The following is a 15,855-nucleotide window of genomic DNA, read 5'->3' as shown; positions in this document are numbered from 1 at the left end:
ATGAATGTCAGTACTTCTTAGAACTACTGACATGCATGTCTCTGAAATTCCAAGCAAAAATAGAGTATTTATTTGCAGAGAATAAGAAATGATCATATTCATATAGAAATAACAACACTAATGTTTTAACTCAGGAAGAGTTCAGAAATCAATGTTTGGTGGAAAAACCATGAGGTTTTTAATGGGGGTCAGTGCAATAGTCTCCAGTTTTTTTTCCAGAGCTGTATTTACTTTCATAGTATGCACACTGACTGCATTTTTCATAGTGCTAATCATGTTAACAATAAAAAAATATTTGTATTCCAAAAATATAATGATTTTGTATTTGATGTAAGAGTAAATTGACTTCTTTGTTCTACAGTGTAAGATTGCTTGAGCTTTAAATATGATTGACCGCTCAACATATCTGCTTAACAGCTCCTAAAGAGAAATTAGATAACATCAGTATCAGCAGGTCAAAACTTTATGAAGCCTGATCTGAATTTTGCCAGAAAATCAGAGCATCTGCACAAACAACATTTTGTTAGCATCTCTGCTCCTGAAGAAGTGCTTTGTGTTTAACTTTTGCTACCTATTTAGATATTATAGGTGTGTTTTTTAAAATGCCACTTTTACGAGATGCTCATGTCTCTACATGTGCCAATCACCACAACAAGCTTAGCAAGAAAGCCAGTCATTCTTTGCGTAGCCTTCTGTTGTTCAGCTGCAGCTCCTGAAGGCTCATTAATTCTTGTTCATGCTGAGGTAAGCAGCATCTGTAAATGAGTGAAAGCTGCACACAATGTCACTGGCCTAAGGTAGGGTACCTGAGTGATGTTTAATGAGGTGTGCTACCTGTGTGGTCATGACAACAACAGGCAAGCTAAACAAAGAATCAATCACTGCTGGCATGGCCAATGACAAAAATGCAGCACGTTCACTCAAACCTTTCCATCCCGTCCACACAGTACAAGATTTACACGCACGAAGCTTCAAAACCATTGTTGTTTTGAGATGTTAAGCAGCCGCTGCTAAATGCTTGATCATGATCAAAAAGGCTTCATTAGTTTGAAGCACTTCTGAAAGTTAGTTTTGTTATCTTATTAGAATCTTAACTGGAACGTAAGGAGCTCAGGAATTTAACTTTCAATTAAGATACCATCCAGAAAAATTAATTAGCATCTACGGCTTATTTAGTCAAAATGCTTCATGCTTTAAAATTCAGTTTGGCAGAAGTTTAAAAGGTTAAAGAACAGAAATGCTGTATATGAGACTATATGTGTGATGACTTGAGTAGCTGTATTGGAGGAGATGAAGGAAACACAAGGTGGGGTTTAAATAATGAACACGGAGTTACAGAGATTAGAAATCCCGTTAGGATCCATATCTCCATGACCTAGAACAGACAACAGACAAAGGAAATCATGGAGGAGTACTCAGGTGAAACAGCAGTAAATGCCAAATGTTTTGGACTGACCAAGGCAGAGAGCAAAGTGAAAAAAAGCAGCAAACAAAACTAGACGGTAGATGCCTGAGATTAGTGCTGGTGGGATTTCAACATCCCAGTTCAGCCATCAGAGCCATTGAGCCATGACAAAATACTCTGCTGGACATCATCTCTATAGACTCAAATAAAGATAATACAATGATGACCTCCAAAAGAAGGAAAATGAAAATAGATGTTCATAACAGTTTCGCTGAATCAAAAATATGTTTCTGTTATTCTATGAAGATACATTAGCCAAAAGAGATTTAGTTTAAACATCTAATTGAAGGTATGATGTGGGCTGCTGAAATGCATTTGAATGTTTCCATTGCAGAAATACATTCAGCTTTGTCTGGTCAGAGTGGACATTTTATTACATAACATTTTGAATTCAGGAAAATACTGCTAAGTAAAACAGAGAGTTATTATTCACCAGAAAGCGAGCATATGCTTATGTTTGGATTCAGACTTCACAGTGTGAGCTGCCGTAACTGCAGGCTAGAATGTGTTTTGACAAAAGCTTTGTTTCTGTAAGTCTTTGTTATTTTCTGCTGTCAAAGCTGATTGTGTTTTTGTTCACTGTTAAATTGTGAAAAATGATATTTACCGCATTTTGGAAATATCATTTTTCACAGAAAACGAACTGGGTCCTTCTGACAACGTTAGAGTGATTGTAGCAAACTTAGAACCTTTCAAAGTCCTTTTAATATGTTGGTTTAGGTGTTTTTAGAGATTAATTTAAATTAGCCAGGCAAGATGCCAGCAGAGTAAGAATATTTTAGTGGTTCTAGAACAATAATTGTTCAAAACTTTAATATGTGTAACTGACAAAGGACTATTACCATTTTTATTCATACTGCCTTTAGTGGTTTATGATCTATGGTGTTTTTCAAAGAGTGAGTAACCAGGAGACGCTAGTGAGGCCTCAAAAAGTTGGAGGGAAGATGAGGAAAACAAAGCAAAATAAATAAATAAATAAATAAATAAATAAATAAATAAATTATCCAACAATTTTTTTAACCATTAATTTGAAATTACATTTACGTCAGATGAAATCAAATCTGTTTTTCAATCATCCTGCAAATATAAGTTAGAATAATTATTGAATAGCGGATTATAGTGAGAAAAGCGTTCTAAAAGTCCATGTTTCTTTTCATACTTTATAACATTATTAGTTTGCAGAGGAGTCCATGGCAAGAAGCCAGAGCAGTTTGGGTGGTCAAGCTGCATTGGTTGCCCAAATTTTCCCATGGCATGGAAAAGTTTGAGAACAGCTGGTCTACGGTACTGTCTTTTGATGATACTGTTTGTTATGAAATAATTGTTTTTAAGAAAAAAAACCCACTTTGTTCTAGAAGTGTAAAAAGTTGAAAGCTGAATTGAAAAAAGAGGATTTTGGTAATTTTGAATGTGATATGGTTGTTCATGGAGATGCTCTGAGTAATTCAGAACCTATTGATCTACTTGGATTTAAACACACTACCTTCTCTCTGGTTTACAAATAGTGGTCCAAAAGAGATAAATATATTCAATGGATGAAATGTCTGGTTGGGATCAGAGATCAGGGCAGACTTTCCAGATGAAAATAAGAAGCTGAAGCTACAATTCATTAAAGATCACAAAAAAAAAGACAAAAAGGTTTGACCTCTATCATTTTGATGGTAAGACTCCCTAGAATTAGGGAATATTGACAAATATACTTTGGGCCTTTTAGAACCAACTGAGCAGAGTTTACACTTCACAACTACTAGTTGTGATGTTGATCATGTTCATCCCTTATCGACCACAGTCCTCTGATAACTACTTACATCAGGATGATGCACCAAAGGGCAAAAAATCTCAAACTGTTACATTGAAAATGACAGTGAGTTCACTGCACTCCAGTGGTCGCCATAACCACCATCAGCTGGTGAAATGGAATAATCTCCTACTAGCACGTTGTACCTAATAAAGCGGCCAGTAAGTGTATAGTATTTCTAGACAGAAATGTGAGCCTAAATGTGGAATATTTTATGACACATGAAAACAAGTGATTTAAAAAAAAAATAAAGGATTAAATTAAAGCCATCAGACGGAGAGGCGTGTCTGCATATATTCCAACCTTGACTTTGCTCTCTAAAGAGAAGTGCTTCTTGACAAACAGCGCCCCCAGAGCCATGCCGAAGTGCTTGTTGGCTTGAGTGAGGCAGAGCCGGCCCAGCTCCAGCTGCTGCTCGGTGCCGTCAATCTCTCGAGAAAACTCGTGGATGGTGCTTCGGAAGGCGGTGGACAGGTGCTCACTTAGCGCGGCCACAATGCGCCACAGCATGTAGTTATGCAGAACCCTGAAGAGAAGAAAATAGGTACATTATTTGTCTTTTGCCACAACAATTTTCTGGCAAGAGTTTTTCGAAATAAACCATTTTACATTAAATAATAATACCCAAAAACATGTACATTATTTTAACACACTACTTCCACTTCCCATGACATACATCATGTGGACATGATCGACACATGTCGATCATTTCTTACCCATTGACTTCTGGGAATATCTCCATCTCTTATAACCCTTGAACCAGATTATCTGGGAGAAGAAAATGGCTGAATGGACATTTTGCCAACATCATGCTTCAAAGTCCAGGTTTGTTTTATTTGACACTGCTGTGCTCTATTTGATGCATCGCTGCTCCCAACAAACTCAATAAGTGTTTACATCCATGCTGGTATGTGTACAACTTTACTCAATATGAATAACATTTCTGCTGATCTCTGCACATCTCTGCTGTTGCAGTTATTTATATTTTACAGACATGCATGTTTTGCACATTTTTAAATTAACCAACTCAGTTGCATGTTCTTTTCGACTGGAGTAAGTACACTATTTTTTCTAAAACTACACAGTATTGATGTAATTTTGACTGTACTCTAGAGTATTTTTATTTTATATTCTGTTTTTTTTTTTTACATTTTATGTTCATTTTGCATTTAAGTATTTGCTTTAATTGCCACTGTTGCACAGAAATTGTGAGACAATAAATTACATTTCTCTTCTATTCTATTGATTGTAAATGCACAAATGATTTAAAAAAAAGCTTCAGTGCACTTTGTTAGAGAACATTATCGAGTAAATAGCATCATGAAGACCAAGAAACACACCTGATAGGTCAGGGACGAAGTTGTGGAGAAGCTCAAAGCAGAGTTTGGTATCCCTAGTTGTGAAAATCTGGAAGGCCTTGGTTCATTCAAAAATAAAAACAAAACAGCAAACCTAGCAAGACATGTCAGACCACCATCTAGTTGTGCACTTCACAAATTACATTAGGCAAGAGTGGCAAGAAGAAAAGCATTGTTGAAAGAAAGACATAAGTCCCAATTAAATGTTGCAGCAAGTCGTGTATGTTGACGAAATTCCTCCTAAACCAGACTTTTTAGCTCACGTGCCCACTGTGAAAAATGGTGATGGCAGCATAATGCTGTTGATATGATTTTCTTCGACACGACAGGGAAGCTGGACAATGATAGGAATATGGAAGGAGTGAAATGAAGGAAAATCCTGCAAAAAAAAAAAAAAAATTGCTAGAGGCTGGAAAAATACTTTATGGTTGTTACAAAATTAAAATAAGTTTAAAGTATGAAATATACAAACTTTGAAATGTAGAAAGTTTGTATATTTCTACAAACACGGACAAGTTGGAATTGTCCGTGTCACTTTATTTAGGTGTATATGCACAGCGATTGAAAATGGGATCTTCAAAAGCCAAAATTTATATTTCAAGGGAATGTTGTGATGATTTTTCTGAACTGACCTCTGAAATCCAGACTTTGTTATTCATCTATCACTCATTTTATTTTTAATTTTAGCGATGTTATCCTACAGAAGATCCTGAATGCGTCTCTCTTTCACAGTACTGCTGCTCCACCACTCCATCACAGATCAAGAGCTGAGGGATTTAACTTCATTCCTGTTAATCAAACCTAAAGCTTCATATATAGAAAAACTACACATTAACTTTTTCCTTGAAGCTAGAGTTCAATTAGAGCTAGAGCTAGAGTCCTTGAGTTGCAATTAGACTGTTGTGAGACAGGTTAGCTTTATTCAACTGATGCAATGTCATTACCTTAGTAATCCTATTTGGTGGCAGATTAAATGCAAATAATTTTGATAAATCCTCTTATAAATGTGAAAAACTTCAGAGTGTTGCCTGAGGATGCATTTTTTTTTAGTTTGCTTTAAGCCCAAACTGACAAATCTGCAGCTAAATTCACAGCATTATCCAACTACAATACCTGTCTTATTTTTCATATAAATTGTGAAAATATGGGAATTAAAACAAGGTGTATTATTTAATTATTTATTTAATTCCTGAGTTTTTGAGTCAGGATTCTGTATCTTGAGCACACCTCCTACTACTTCTCTCATGTGCAGAGTCAGAGAAACACTGCTGAACAGTGAGAAATCAGCGGGATCCAGCAGTTAAGAGCTCCCTCCGATCCAGACTGACTAACAGGAGCGAGGCAGCAGAGGGCTGAGGAAAATGTCAAGCAGAGGAAGAGAAAATGGATCATTCATGTATGTATTCAAGCTGCGTCTTCTGCCCCCCAGACGATGCAGCGCTGGTGTGTCCTCGTGCTCCCACTGGGTCCGTGCATCCAATATGCCTTGCAGAGACAAATGCCCCCTGCTCCTACTGTGAAGCTGCATGCTAAACTTCAGGCATGTTGTTGTTGTTGCTGTTTTTTGTTGTTGCTGTTTTTATGAATAATATTGCTTATGCATGACAGATGTTAAGTCAAAAGTGCCTTGGCAACACCACCCTGAGGTCCAACAGCAGAATTGTGAGGACAATTTAATTAACGGGCAAAGAAAGAGGAGGGAGGAGGAAGACAGGTGGGTGGTTTAGTAAATGACTGGACTTCTGGTAACAGCTGAGGACAATGTGCTGATAACAATATATTTGTTAGCGCAGTTACAGGTTTGACTTGCTCTTTTTACTGCAGCTAGGTTTAGGTGTAGGTTTGGGAGTGTGTGTGTGTAAAGTAAAGCTATCATACTTATGTGGAAGTCATCTATATGATAATGGTGAAACTAAGACATGTCTCCGATGCGTATCTGGGGGCGGTGGTTGAGCAGCTTTATTTGATGCATCTCTGAAGAAAAGTGATGACAGTCTGGGGACATTCTACAATGAGGTAATTATGATTAAAACCAACCCCACAAAACCATTTAATTTATAGATGTTTGTTATTCAAGACTGTAAAACAGGAAAGCAGTGGTTGGGTGTTCTTGGCTGTTTACTGTTCTTTGCGACTGCCACATTGGGATCGTTGTAAGATAGCGGCATATGATGCAGCAGGTGGCAAAACAAGAATTACTGGAGTAGAGTCTGCTCTCAGGTTCGCTTTTTTAGACATCTGCATGGCTCGCCAAATTGAAAAGAAGAAATACTTATTGCAAATGTGACATAAACAAGGAAAAGTATTCTGTGTGGCTCATATTCAACTTGTATCCTGCTTCTTGTGGAGCGTGGCCAGTCAGATTCAATATTGTTATCAGACCCCATGCTGACATCAGTCTTAGATTGAATGTGGGTTGAGGCCATCGACCAATTCACAAATTCCAACACCATGATTGTGTTGTTGATGCAGGGCATATTTTGAGTTATGTTCTTCTACACACTAAAACAATAAAATATATGGATAACTTTTATATGTTGCATGTCAATAGATGTTTCAAACATGAGTAGATGGATTTGATTGATTCTACAAAACAATTAAAAGGTTCTTGTTATGGACAGAGTCTGTTTTGGAAACAGTAAATGATGTGCTATTAGAGAGAGATATTTTGGTGTTAAAAGGGAGAAAATGCCAGGCAGGCGTCACTTACAGCGTGTACCGGTTGCAGACATTTAGAGCAGTGGAAGTTGTGTGGGACTGTTACAGACAACTGGAGCTCTGCAGCAGCAACACACAACTTCAGAGGAAGCATGAGGGTAACTAATGCAGAATATTTCTCTCCTGTGGATTTACCATGAAGCGTGTAGAATCTGAAAAACTTGGCAGTCTGTTGGAAGACTGACACAAGATGTTAATATCTAGAATATAAATATGGGGGTGATGTTTGAGTTAGCAATGCAGACTGGGCTAATGAGTACAGTTGCTCATCATAAAGAGGTAAAACTGAGGTAAAGACCTCTTTTACTGAGGTAAAAGAGGTAAAGACTGAGTCTTTTATTAGAATAAAAGACTCAGTTGTTTTGTAGCTTAATGCAGTTTCTCCCTCCAAGGTCAAGATTGGTTAAAGTACACAGAGTGTTTTTGTTGCTGGATGATGTAACTTTCCAGACCATTTTGTAACCTATACACCCCATTAAAGCCACAGAGTTGAAAACAGCTTTTTAAAAATCTGAAATTTGTTGTGCTCCTTCTTAGACGCTTGCCTACAGATTTAGCAACTTTCTGTTGCCTATCATTGTTGCAGGTGTATATGAATAATTCTGTGGCATGTTATTTAATACTCAAGTACAATTCAAGATGCATGCACAATAACAGAGTAAGCATGGTCTGTGTAAATTATTCATATTTGGTTTAGGTTCGGGACCTTAAAGTATCCATTTTGATTAATTAATTAGATAGATTTTAGCATGTCAAAGATTTTAACACAATTAGTCACTATTTTTGTACATACAAAAGTACAAAGTGGAACCTTTGCATTTATGTGTTCATGGTACACCTCTAAATCTGACACACAAGCAACATTGTGATTCTCTGTAAATATGAGAGGTGGTTATGTTAGAAAATCCCAGTAGATAAACAGTTTCTGAAGTAAGCAAAACATCTGGCCTGCTACCAAAAACCATGACATGTTCGAAATCTTCCTCTCCCTCATTCTGATGTGAAATTTGACCTTCAGCTATTTATTTTTACCATGTCAAAATTTATAAGCTCATTGAGTCACTACTAGGTGATTGCATGACTCACTGGCAATAGACGAAACATATTTTAGACCAAATAAAGAGAAAACATTAGACAATGTTTTTAAAGGGTTCACCATTATTTAAGACTCGTTTTTAGATGTAATTTTTTTTATTTTGCTTTGTTAAATATTTCATGTTTTATTTATAGTTGAGCAGGTAAAACAGAAAGAACAACAAAATTATTTTGCTCTTAATTGGGAAAAAAATGACCCTGAATCCTCTCTCAAATCTCTACGCTCTCAAATTATGGCCTACAGTGCAAAATCTTTGGACACCAACAATTTAGGAGTTTGCACATTTATGCAGCAAGGTTGTTAGAGCTTTTTAATATGTAAATATAATTTCTTTCAAAATAGTTCACATGTATAAAAAAATTGTGAAATTATTGATTGGCCTACATTTTTACATTAGAAATTTCTATCATTTTTCTAATGATAGATTTATTAGAAAAATGATAGATTTTTCTATCATTTGCATCTTCTTTTGCTTCTAGAAATCCTGCATGGTGCACAAACTAAAACAAGAAGAAACTGTATTAGAGTAGATTTTGTTCAGAGAATAAGGAGCCACAACAGAACGGAATGAAAGTGTCTGTCAGAGAGCTGCACAGTTTAAGCAGCATAGGCTTTAATTACCACAGGACTGACTGAAGGCTCATTAACTGAATGGGTTTTAATGGAGCTAGTTAAGGAGATGAAAAGACACTGTCCCTTTGCACTACATTAACACATTACTGCAGGTAATGACCATGCAGGTAATGGAGGAGGGAGGGTCTCCTCTATTCCAAACTTCACTCCAGCTACGTTTTAATTTTAGATGGACACTTAGGGGGCAACTCTCTGAGTTTGATTTTTATGAATGTTAAATTAGAGTAATTAGAGATATATGCTAATTCCCAGGCTGTCCACCCAAACTCTACGCAGACAGACAAAGGCTTTTAGTAAGACTTTTATACATAATACCTTACGGTAGCTGAACGGCATGTGTTTCCAGCTCAGGAGGCCCTGCTGGGATTCCAACCTTGACAGCTGACAGCCACAGCAAAATAAAATGTACTGTTTGGGGAAAAGCTTTCTCAGAAAGTACTTGATGGGCCCAGCAGGGAGTGAACTCTCAATTGCTGCTGTTTTACATCTCTGGATTAGTCATGAACACTCACACAGTGCACGCCAACTCACCTAAGTAAACACACAGCGAACAGACTACCCCTGCTAGGCTTCGGATTGCAAGGCCCAAACAGACAGACACACACACACTGGATTCTCACACTCGCATACACACCCCCTCATGAGTGACGGAGAGAACAGACGGTAGTGGCAAGGGAGGGAGCTGGAAGTGGAGGAGACGCTGGTGTTGTCATTACGCTTTCCCCCTCATTGGAGGTCCGCTCATCTGACTAATGGGATTGGCTGCATTCACAGCCATGAGAGGAACAGCACACACATTCACACACACAAGAGGGAGAAAGAAGAGGAGAAAAGTGATGGATGGATGAAGGGGAGACATCAAGGGGTGACGGTTATTGTCAGTAGAATTATATGACGGGAATTTTATCAATCTGAAAGTATGAGGATGATGGGGTGGGGGAGAAAAATTAAGAATTTGTGTTGTAACTATGGAGAGGATGATAAAAAGACAGGAAGTGATCTGAAACAAAACGCGAACAAGCAACAAGTAACAGATTAAGAATATAGTCACATACTTTTTTAGTAACCCCATCCATCGGGATTTACAGTTTAAAATTATTCATTTCCCCCACAGACTCAGATTTAAAATAATTTTCATTTAACCAAGAGCTTCAAATAGAAAATTATGGTGTTTTCTACAACTAAAATCAGAGATGTTGTGTTGCCCTTATTTTAGTCATTTTCTGCTTTAGTTCATCACAAATTGCAGACCAGAAAATGCTGGTTGGTTAGGATTTTCTGAAGTGAATCTCTGTGAGGTTATTGTCAAAAATGCCTTTTCTCACCTGTAGTAGAAAGATGTCATATCACTGAGTTTGTTGAAAATATCAATGAATCCTGGGACTGATTGAATCAATTAAAAACAGCTCAAAAGACATCCGACATCCAAGCATAAGGGACCTAATTCTGATAACTTCACAGCAGCTAACTTCAAGAACTCAAACTCAGGCACTGGCAGAGACAAAGAGAGACAATTGTTCCATGAGGACACAGCGTAAAGCGTGTGTCACGGCCGAGCCATGAAGAATCCTGGCCCAATTCAAATTCTGCACCTTGGAAAGCAAGTCGGCTGCTCTCAGGACGCACCGCAGTTTGCTTTTTGCCATGGGGCAGTTCTTCAAGATGCTATCATCCACCTTCTTCAGGGAGCACTGTGGGGATCATGTTCTTTGATTTCCCCGGTGCTTATGACACAATTTAGTCAGAAAATACAGGTGGATGCCTCTACACCTTATTCACTACTTGACAGAAAGGGTTCTGTGTTTAAAACGGACAGGTTGTGCATCATAGAGAGCGATCCCTCGCTCTAGAGGATCATTAAAGCTCATACAGTCTGGTCATTTACTGAACATGCTGATGACCCTGGAGCTGTGGGCTTTGTCATTGCTGAGTACCGAACTAGTGGTGTGATTTGTGTCATGATGAGAATACAATCACCTCATCTTGGAAGGTGGAAAAAAAGCAAGCTTGTCTTATCAGAAGAAGGATCATAACCCCGTTTTCATCTTAAAGGGCAGGTATGATGTAAAATCCATTTTTTTTAAGCTTTACGTCATGCTGTAGTGTTATTTTTAAAAAAACATGCTTAAGTGTTGTTTTGATTCCTCCATGCATGTTTGAGAAATCCTTTAATCTCCCCTAGCAACCATTCAGGGGTGCATAAATCCTTGGCAGCACTTTGTGGAAAAAAGCTGCCTGTTTCCACAAAGCTACTCCTTGGAGCTTCAGTCTCCAGTTGAACTTTCACCCCACACAGCACTCCTGTCACATGATTCCCACACTCGGCTCCTCCAGACTAGTGGCAGCAATAATTAGGGATCACCTAGTGAAACTGCACATTGAGCTCTCAAGAACAGAGAGCTCCAACAACTGATGGTAATATAGTTCCTTCATTGTGCACTATGTGCCTGGAAAATACATAATATCCTCCGTTAAGAGGAAAGGTGCAGCTGTTCACCTGGACAGCTTAGAGAGAAAATGCAATACTGAGATGCCTCGTTTCCACCGACCGGTACAGCATGGGTCAGTGCGGTTCGGTATAGTATTTTATGGTCTGTATACTCAAAAAAGCATTTCCACCACCAGTTAGACTCTCACTGGGGCGGTGAGGTTAAAGCAGAGTGTGACGTGATGCACTGATGACCCTGGAGCTGTGGAGTCAAGCACTGAAGTTTTTCTGTCCCCCAGTCAAAAGACTTTGTGTGACCCAAGTAGCGCTGCATTAATCGTACTGTACCATTGTCCTACAACAGAAAGGGGCACAGGAATGATGAGGTACGGATTGGTTGTATGGGTCACTTTCACAATGGCAGCGTACTGGACCACACCGACCCATGCCGTACTGCTCAGTGGGAAGTGTTACAAATGTTTTAAAGAAAGAGCAAGAAAGACTCTACATTTGAGGTTTAGTGTTGGCACCAAGTTGTTGCGTAAAGCTTCCTCAAAGAGTTGTATTTTTCCAGGATCAGTAAAACAAATGGGAGAAATAAATGGAACAATCTGATAAAACATTGGCTCTGTTCTGTGGGCGACTCTGGAATCTCTAGTCATAGTAGAAAAATGAATGTATTTTAGTAATGTAGTGCAACAATTAACTTGAACTCCTGATTGAAAAGTATTTTGTATATTTAATTTAAGAGGTGAGTGAAGTATCTATTCTAGAGTATTTTTGTTTGACTTGCACAAGCCGCATTTTATGACTGGTTCCCCTCAGCAGCAAAATGTCAGACTTGTCCTTAAATTAAAAAAAGATCAATGCTAACCATCTTTGTGAAATTTCATATGTTCAACATTGCTCTACATTGATTAAAGGAATCAAAACTTTCAAGCACAAACTTCTCATATAGTTGCAATAAGAAGGCAACCGTGGATGCATCTCTTACAAAGTTTTCTTACATTTTATAAAAAGAAAAAAGAGCAGACAAAATGAAAACAGAACTTTTGTTATGAGGACATTGAGTTTAATTAAGTCGTTACTTAAAGTCCTAAATAACACAAATAAGACACAAGAGATATCAATTCTATGATCCCAGTCTGTCTAAAATTCCAACAATTTATCTTTTAGGAATCAGAACCAGGTAAAAAAAAAGCAGGTCTGTAGTTCACAGAGAATGATGTGTAAGAAAATATTAATTGTTACAGGAAGCTGAGAGAGAAAAGGAAGATTTGCACATAAGAAAGACGTGGCAGAGATGAACTCTAGATAGAGTGAAAGGAGAGTTTGCTTGGGAAATGAAAAAGAACTGAAAGGAAAGAGATTTTATCAGACAGAGTTGTGGCAGATGCAGAGAGAGGTTTGGAAAGAAGAAAAACAGATGGGCACAATGGGAGGATCAGATGATTGGATAAAAAGTTTGAAGAGGATAAGAGAGAGGGGGAGAAAACTTTGAGTCAGGAGGACTGAGGAGGAGTCGGAAAGAGAGCAAGGTCCTACTAGAGTAAATTATTAATACTGGGAAAGTAAAAGTGCAACATCATAGTAACACTGACAAAAGATATGGAACAGGGGTCTCAAACTCCAGTCCTCGAGGGCCGCAGTCCTGCAGTTTTTAGATGTGTCACAGGTACAAAACCCTGGAATGAAATGGCTTAATTACCTCCTCCTTGTGTAGATCAGTTCTCCAGAGCCTTGCTAATGACCTAATTATTCTATTCAGGTGTGGTGCAGCAGAGGCACATCTAAAAGTTGCAGGACTGTGGCCCTCAAGGACTGGAGTTTGAGACCCCTGATATGGAGGAATACAGCAGCACTTAAAACAGCAAGCAACATTACAGGACAGCAACATTAACTAATATGAGTGTAAAAGTAAACAACAAGCATGGTTTAGTACATATTCATTGCATGTTTTTACAAATTCTGAAATTAATTTGACTCAATTGTACTCTCAAATTCAAAACTTTTAAAGAGTAGAAATGACTGGAGATTTGGTCAGGTTTATTGAAATATATAAGGTAGCATAAGCAGGCATAGCCTATGTCTGTGTTATTATACAATACTTCTACTTGATAATGGTGAGTGTTGAAGTTTGGAAATTTTTAAATATTAATTTGATGTGGTTTTGATATTTTAACAATTGCCTGTACCTCCAACTTATATTTTATAGATATGAGAAGTTTTGGCAAAGCGAGCTACATACCTTACTGCTATTGAACGATGTGTACTCTGACAGAGTTCTGGTTCAGCCAATCTTTCTTTCACCACTGTAGCTGCATGAGAAACCTTGATGTTCCCAAATGGCCAAGTTTAATCAAAACTGGCCCTCTGCTCTAGAAAACAAGTCTCAACCAGGAATTTACTGAAGCTTCACAAGAGTTTTACCAACCAGACAGACACAGAAAGAGAGGAAAAAACTACCAAACACACTGCAGTTTACCAGTGATCATTTTATGGAAGTAAGGTTGGGGAGAGTCAAGTTTTCCAAGGTGATGAATGCATCTTTTGAGCACGAAGTGTTTGTACCTCTAAACCGGAACCCATTTCTGCCAAACGGTGACTGAGTGATAAAATGGAAAAAGCATACTGTCAGATAGACACTCCTGGAGAAAACAAATGACAGGTAGAGAGGGATGATTGAAATAGAGAGAAGAACTCATTACGAAAGCCATCAAGAGGGATGGATGGTTGGACAGCTGAGAGGCAGCATTGGTGAACAACATGGTACCAGATCTAGCATTACAAGAGGAGTTAAACAAGCCTAATGGATGTGAAAGCAGGGATGGTACTGCACTTAGCAAAGTGGATTATCCTTTAATATCTGGGCAAAACAACAACAAAAAAAACCCAACAAAATTTTAAGATAACATGCACATAATTGACAAAAAGGAGAGCAAAATAAAGAAAAAAACTAAAATTAAGTTGAAATCACATCACAAGATAACAACAAATTTGCCCTAGGAAAAAAAAAAAGGTTTTTGTGAAAACGTGAAAAAAATGTGATGTTTCTTCATCAATTCAGTTTATTTATATGAAACCCATTCATAACAAATGCTTTCTCAAAGCATTTTACAAAAAAAATTAAAAAAATTTGATTCAGTCATACATTCAAATTGATTCTAGTTATCAAACAATACAATACGCTAAATTAATTCTTCAAAATAGCTTAAAACGTTTCTAAGGAAACCCAGTAGACTGCAACCAGTCATTGACTTGCAGCATTCGCTACTCTTTCTCTATACAATATTAATGAGTCATTTCCATGTAACATCTCTATGCATGACAGTATTTGCACGTATCTTGGTGCAAATAACAGGGAGACAGAATGCAGTGTCAATCACGTCTTAAAATCGTAAATATTAGTTAATTTTCTACAAATTGCAGAATACTGTGGATGGGATCCATTTAAGATTATCTTGTTCTGTGAACAGACCAGGCTGTCACCTGGCCTGCAGTAAAGCAGTCATAATTAAAGCAAACAGCATGTACGAAAGATTGACGGAGAATCTGTGCAAACAGACTAACTTTATTACATTTGGAAATAAGTTTCTCCCTTAACTGAATTTTTTTATTTCTTTTACGTGCAACGCCTGTGCTTTAATGAAAATGTGTCTGGAGAAGCTGGTGTAGCCATATTTAACAAAAATAAAAAATCAAATATCTGAAAACAAGACTAAAAAACAAGCTTCTGAAAAATACTCTGCTGCTTTTTAAATTCACTTCTTTAAATACAGGATGCATTTAAAGAAGCAACTAGATGCCTCACAAAATAAAAATTCTCATATTAGGATGAAAAAGAGCAGCTATGTACAGTATGTCAAGTCCACATGATGTCATTAGGACAGTCATCTTCCACAAAACTTGGATTCAATGTTCCAGTCATCCACAGATGAAATTACTCAGCCTTTTTATGAGAGTGCTGTTATTATACAGTAAAAGGCTTTGTCTTTATTTTGATTATTGCAGACTATTGTGTATTGCCTGCATCAAAATTATTTGTGCAAAGCAAATGGAGCTTTTAGCCCAAATTCTTTTATTTTTACTGTAAAACCACAATTGTTTTCCCCAGTTATTTTTTACTTAAATGGAGACACTCCTGCTCTCCAGGGTGAACCTTTTGATGCAGCTTTACTCCAGCTGCCCCAGGGGTGAGGACAACCTCTGCTTTCCAAGAAAGCATTCAGTTTCCTAAAAAGGGCTCAGACAGCAATGCTTTCCAGTGGTAGCACTGCTGTTTCACAGACAACTCCAGCTAGAAGGGAATTTGGAAGACAGAGGCTTTGTTTACACAAGAACGCTGTCTGGAAACTGCTG

The 15,855-nt window shown here is 37.7% G+C and overlaps 1 protein-coding gene across 2 annotated transcripts in view; it reads right to left on the bottom strand.

Moving 5' to 3' along the window:
• ecel1 (endothelin converting enzyme-like 1) overlaps window positions 1-15,855 on the bottom strand; it is a 58,227-nt gene that overhangs the window by 20,005 nt on the left and 22,367 nt on the right. For both annotated transcript variants that reach the window (XM_027999675.1, XM_027999676.1), the window contains one exon: window positions 3,567-3,789. In XM_027999675.1, the coding sequence (XP_027855476.1) occupies window positions 3,567-3,789 (223 nt within the window). The remainder of the gene's footprint in view (window positions 1-3,566; window positions 3,790-15,855) is intronic.

The sequence above is a fragment of the Xiphophorus couchianus genome, chromosome 18 (assembly GCF_001444195.1).
Source record: "Xiphophorus couchianus chromosome 18, X_couchianus-1.0, whole genome shotgun sequence".
NCBI classification, from domain to species: domain Eukaryota; kingdom Metazoa; phylum Chordata; class Actinopteri; order Cyprinodontiformes; family Poeciliidae; genus Xiphophorus; species Xiphophorus couchianus.
The sequence above is the reverse complement of the archived record's forward strand: the minus strand, read 5'-3'. Positions and strand labels throughout refer to the sequence as shown.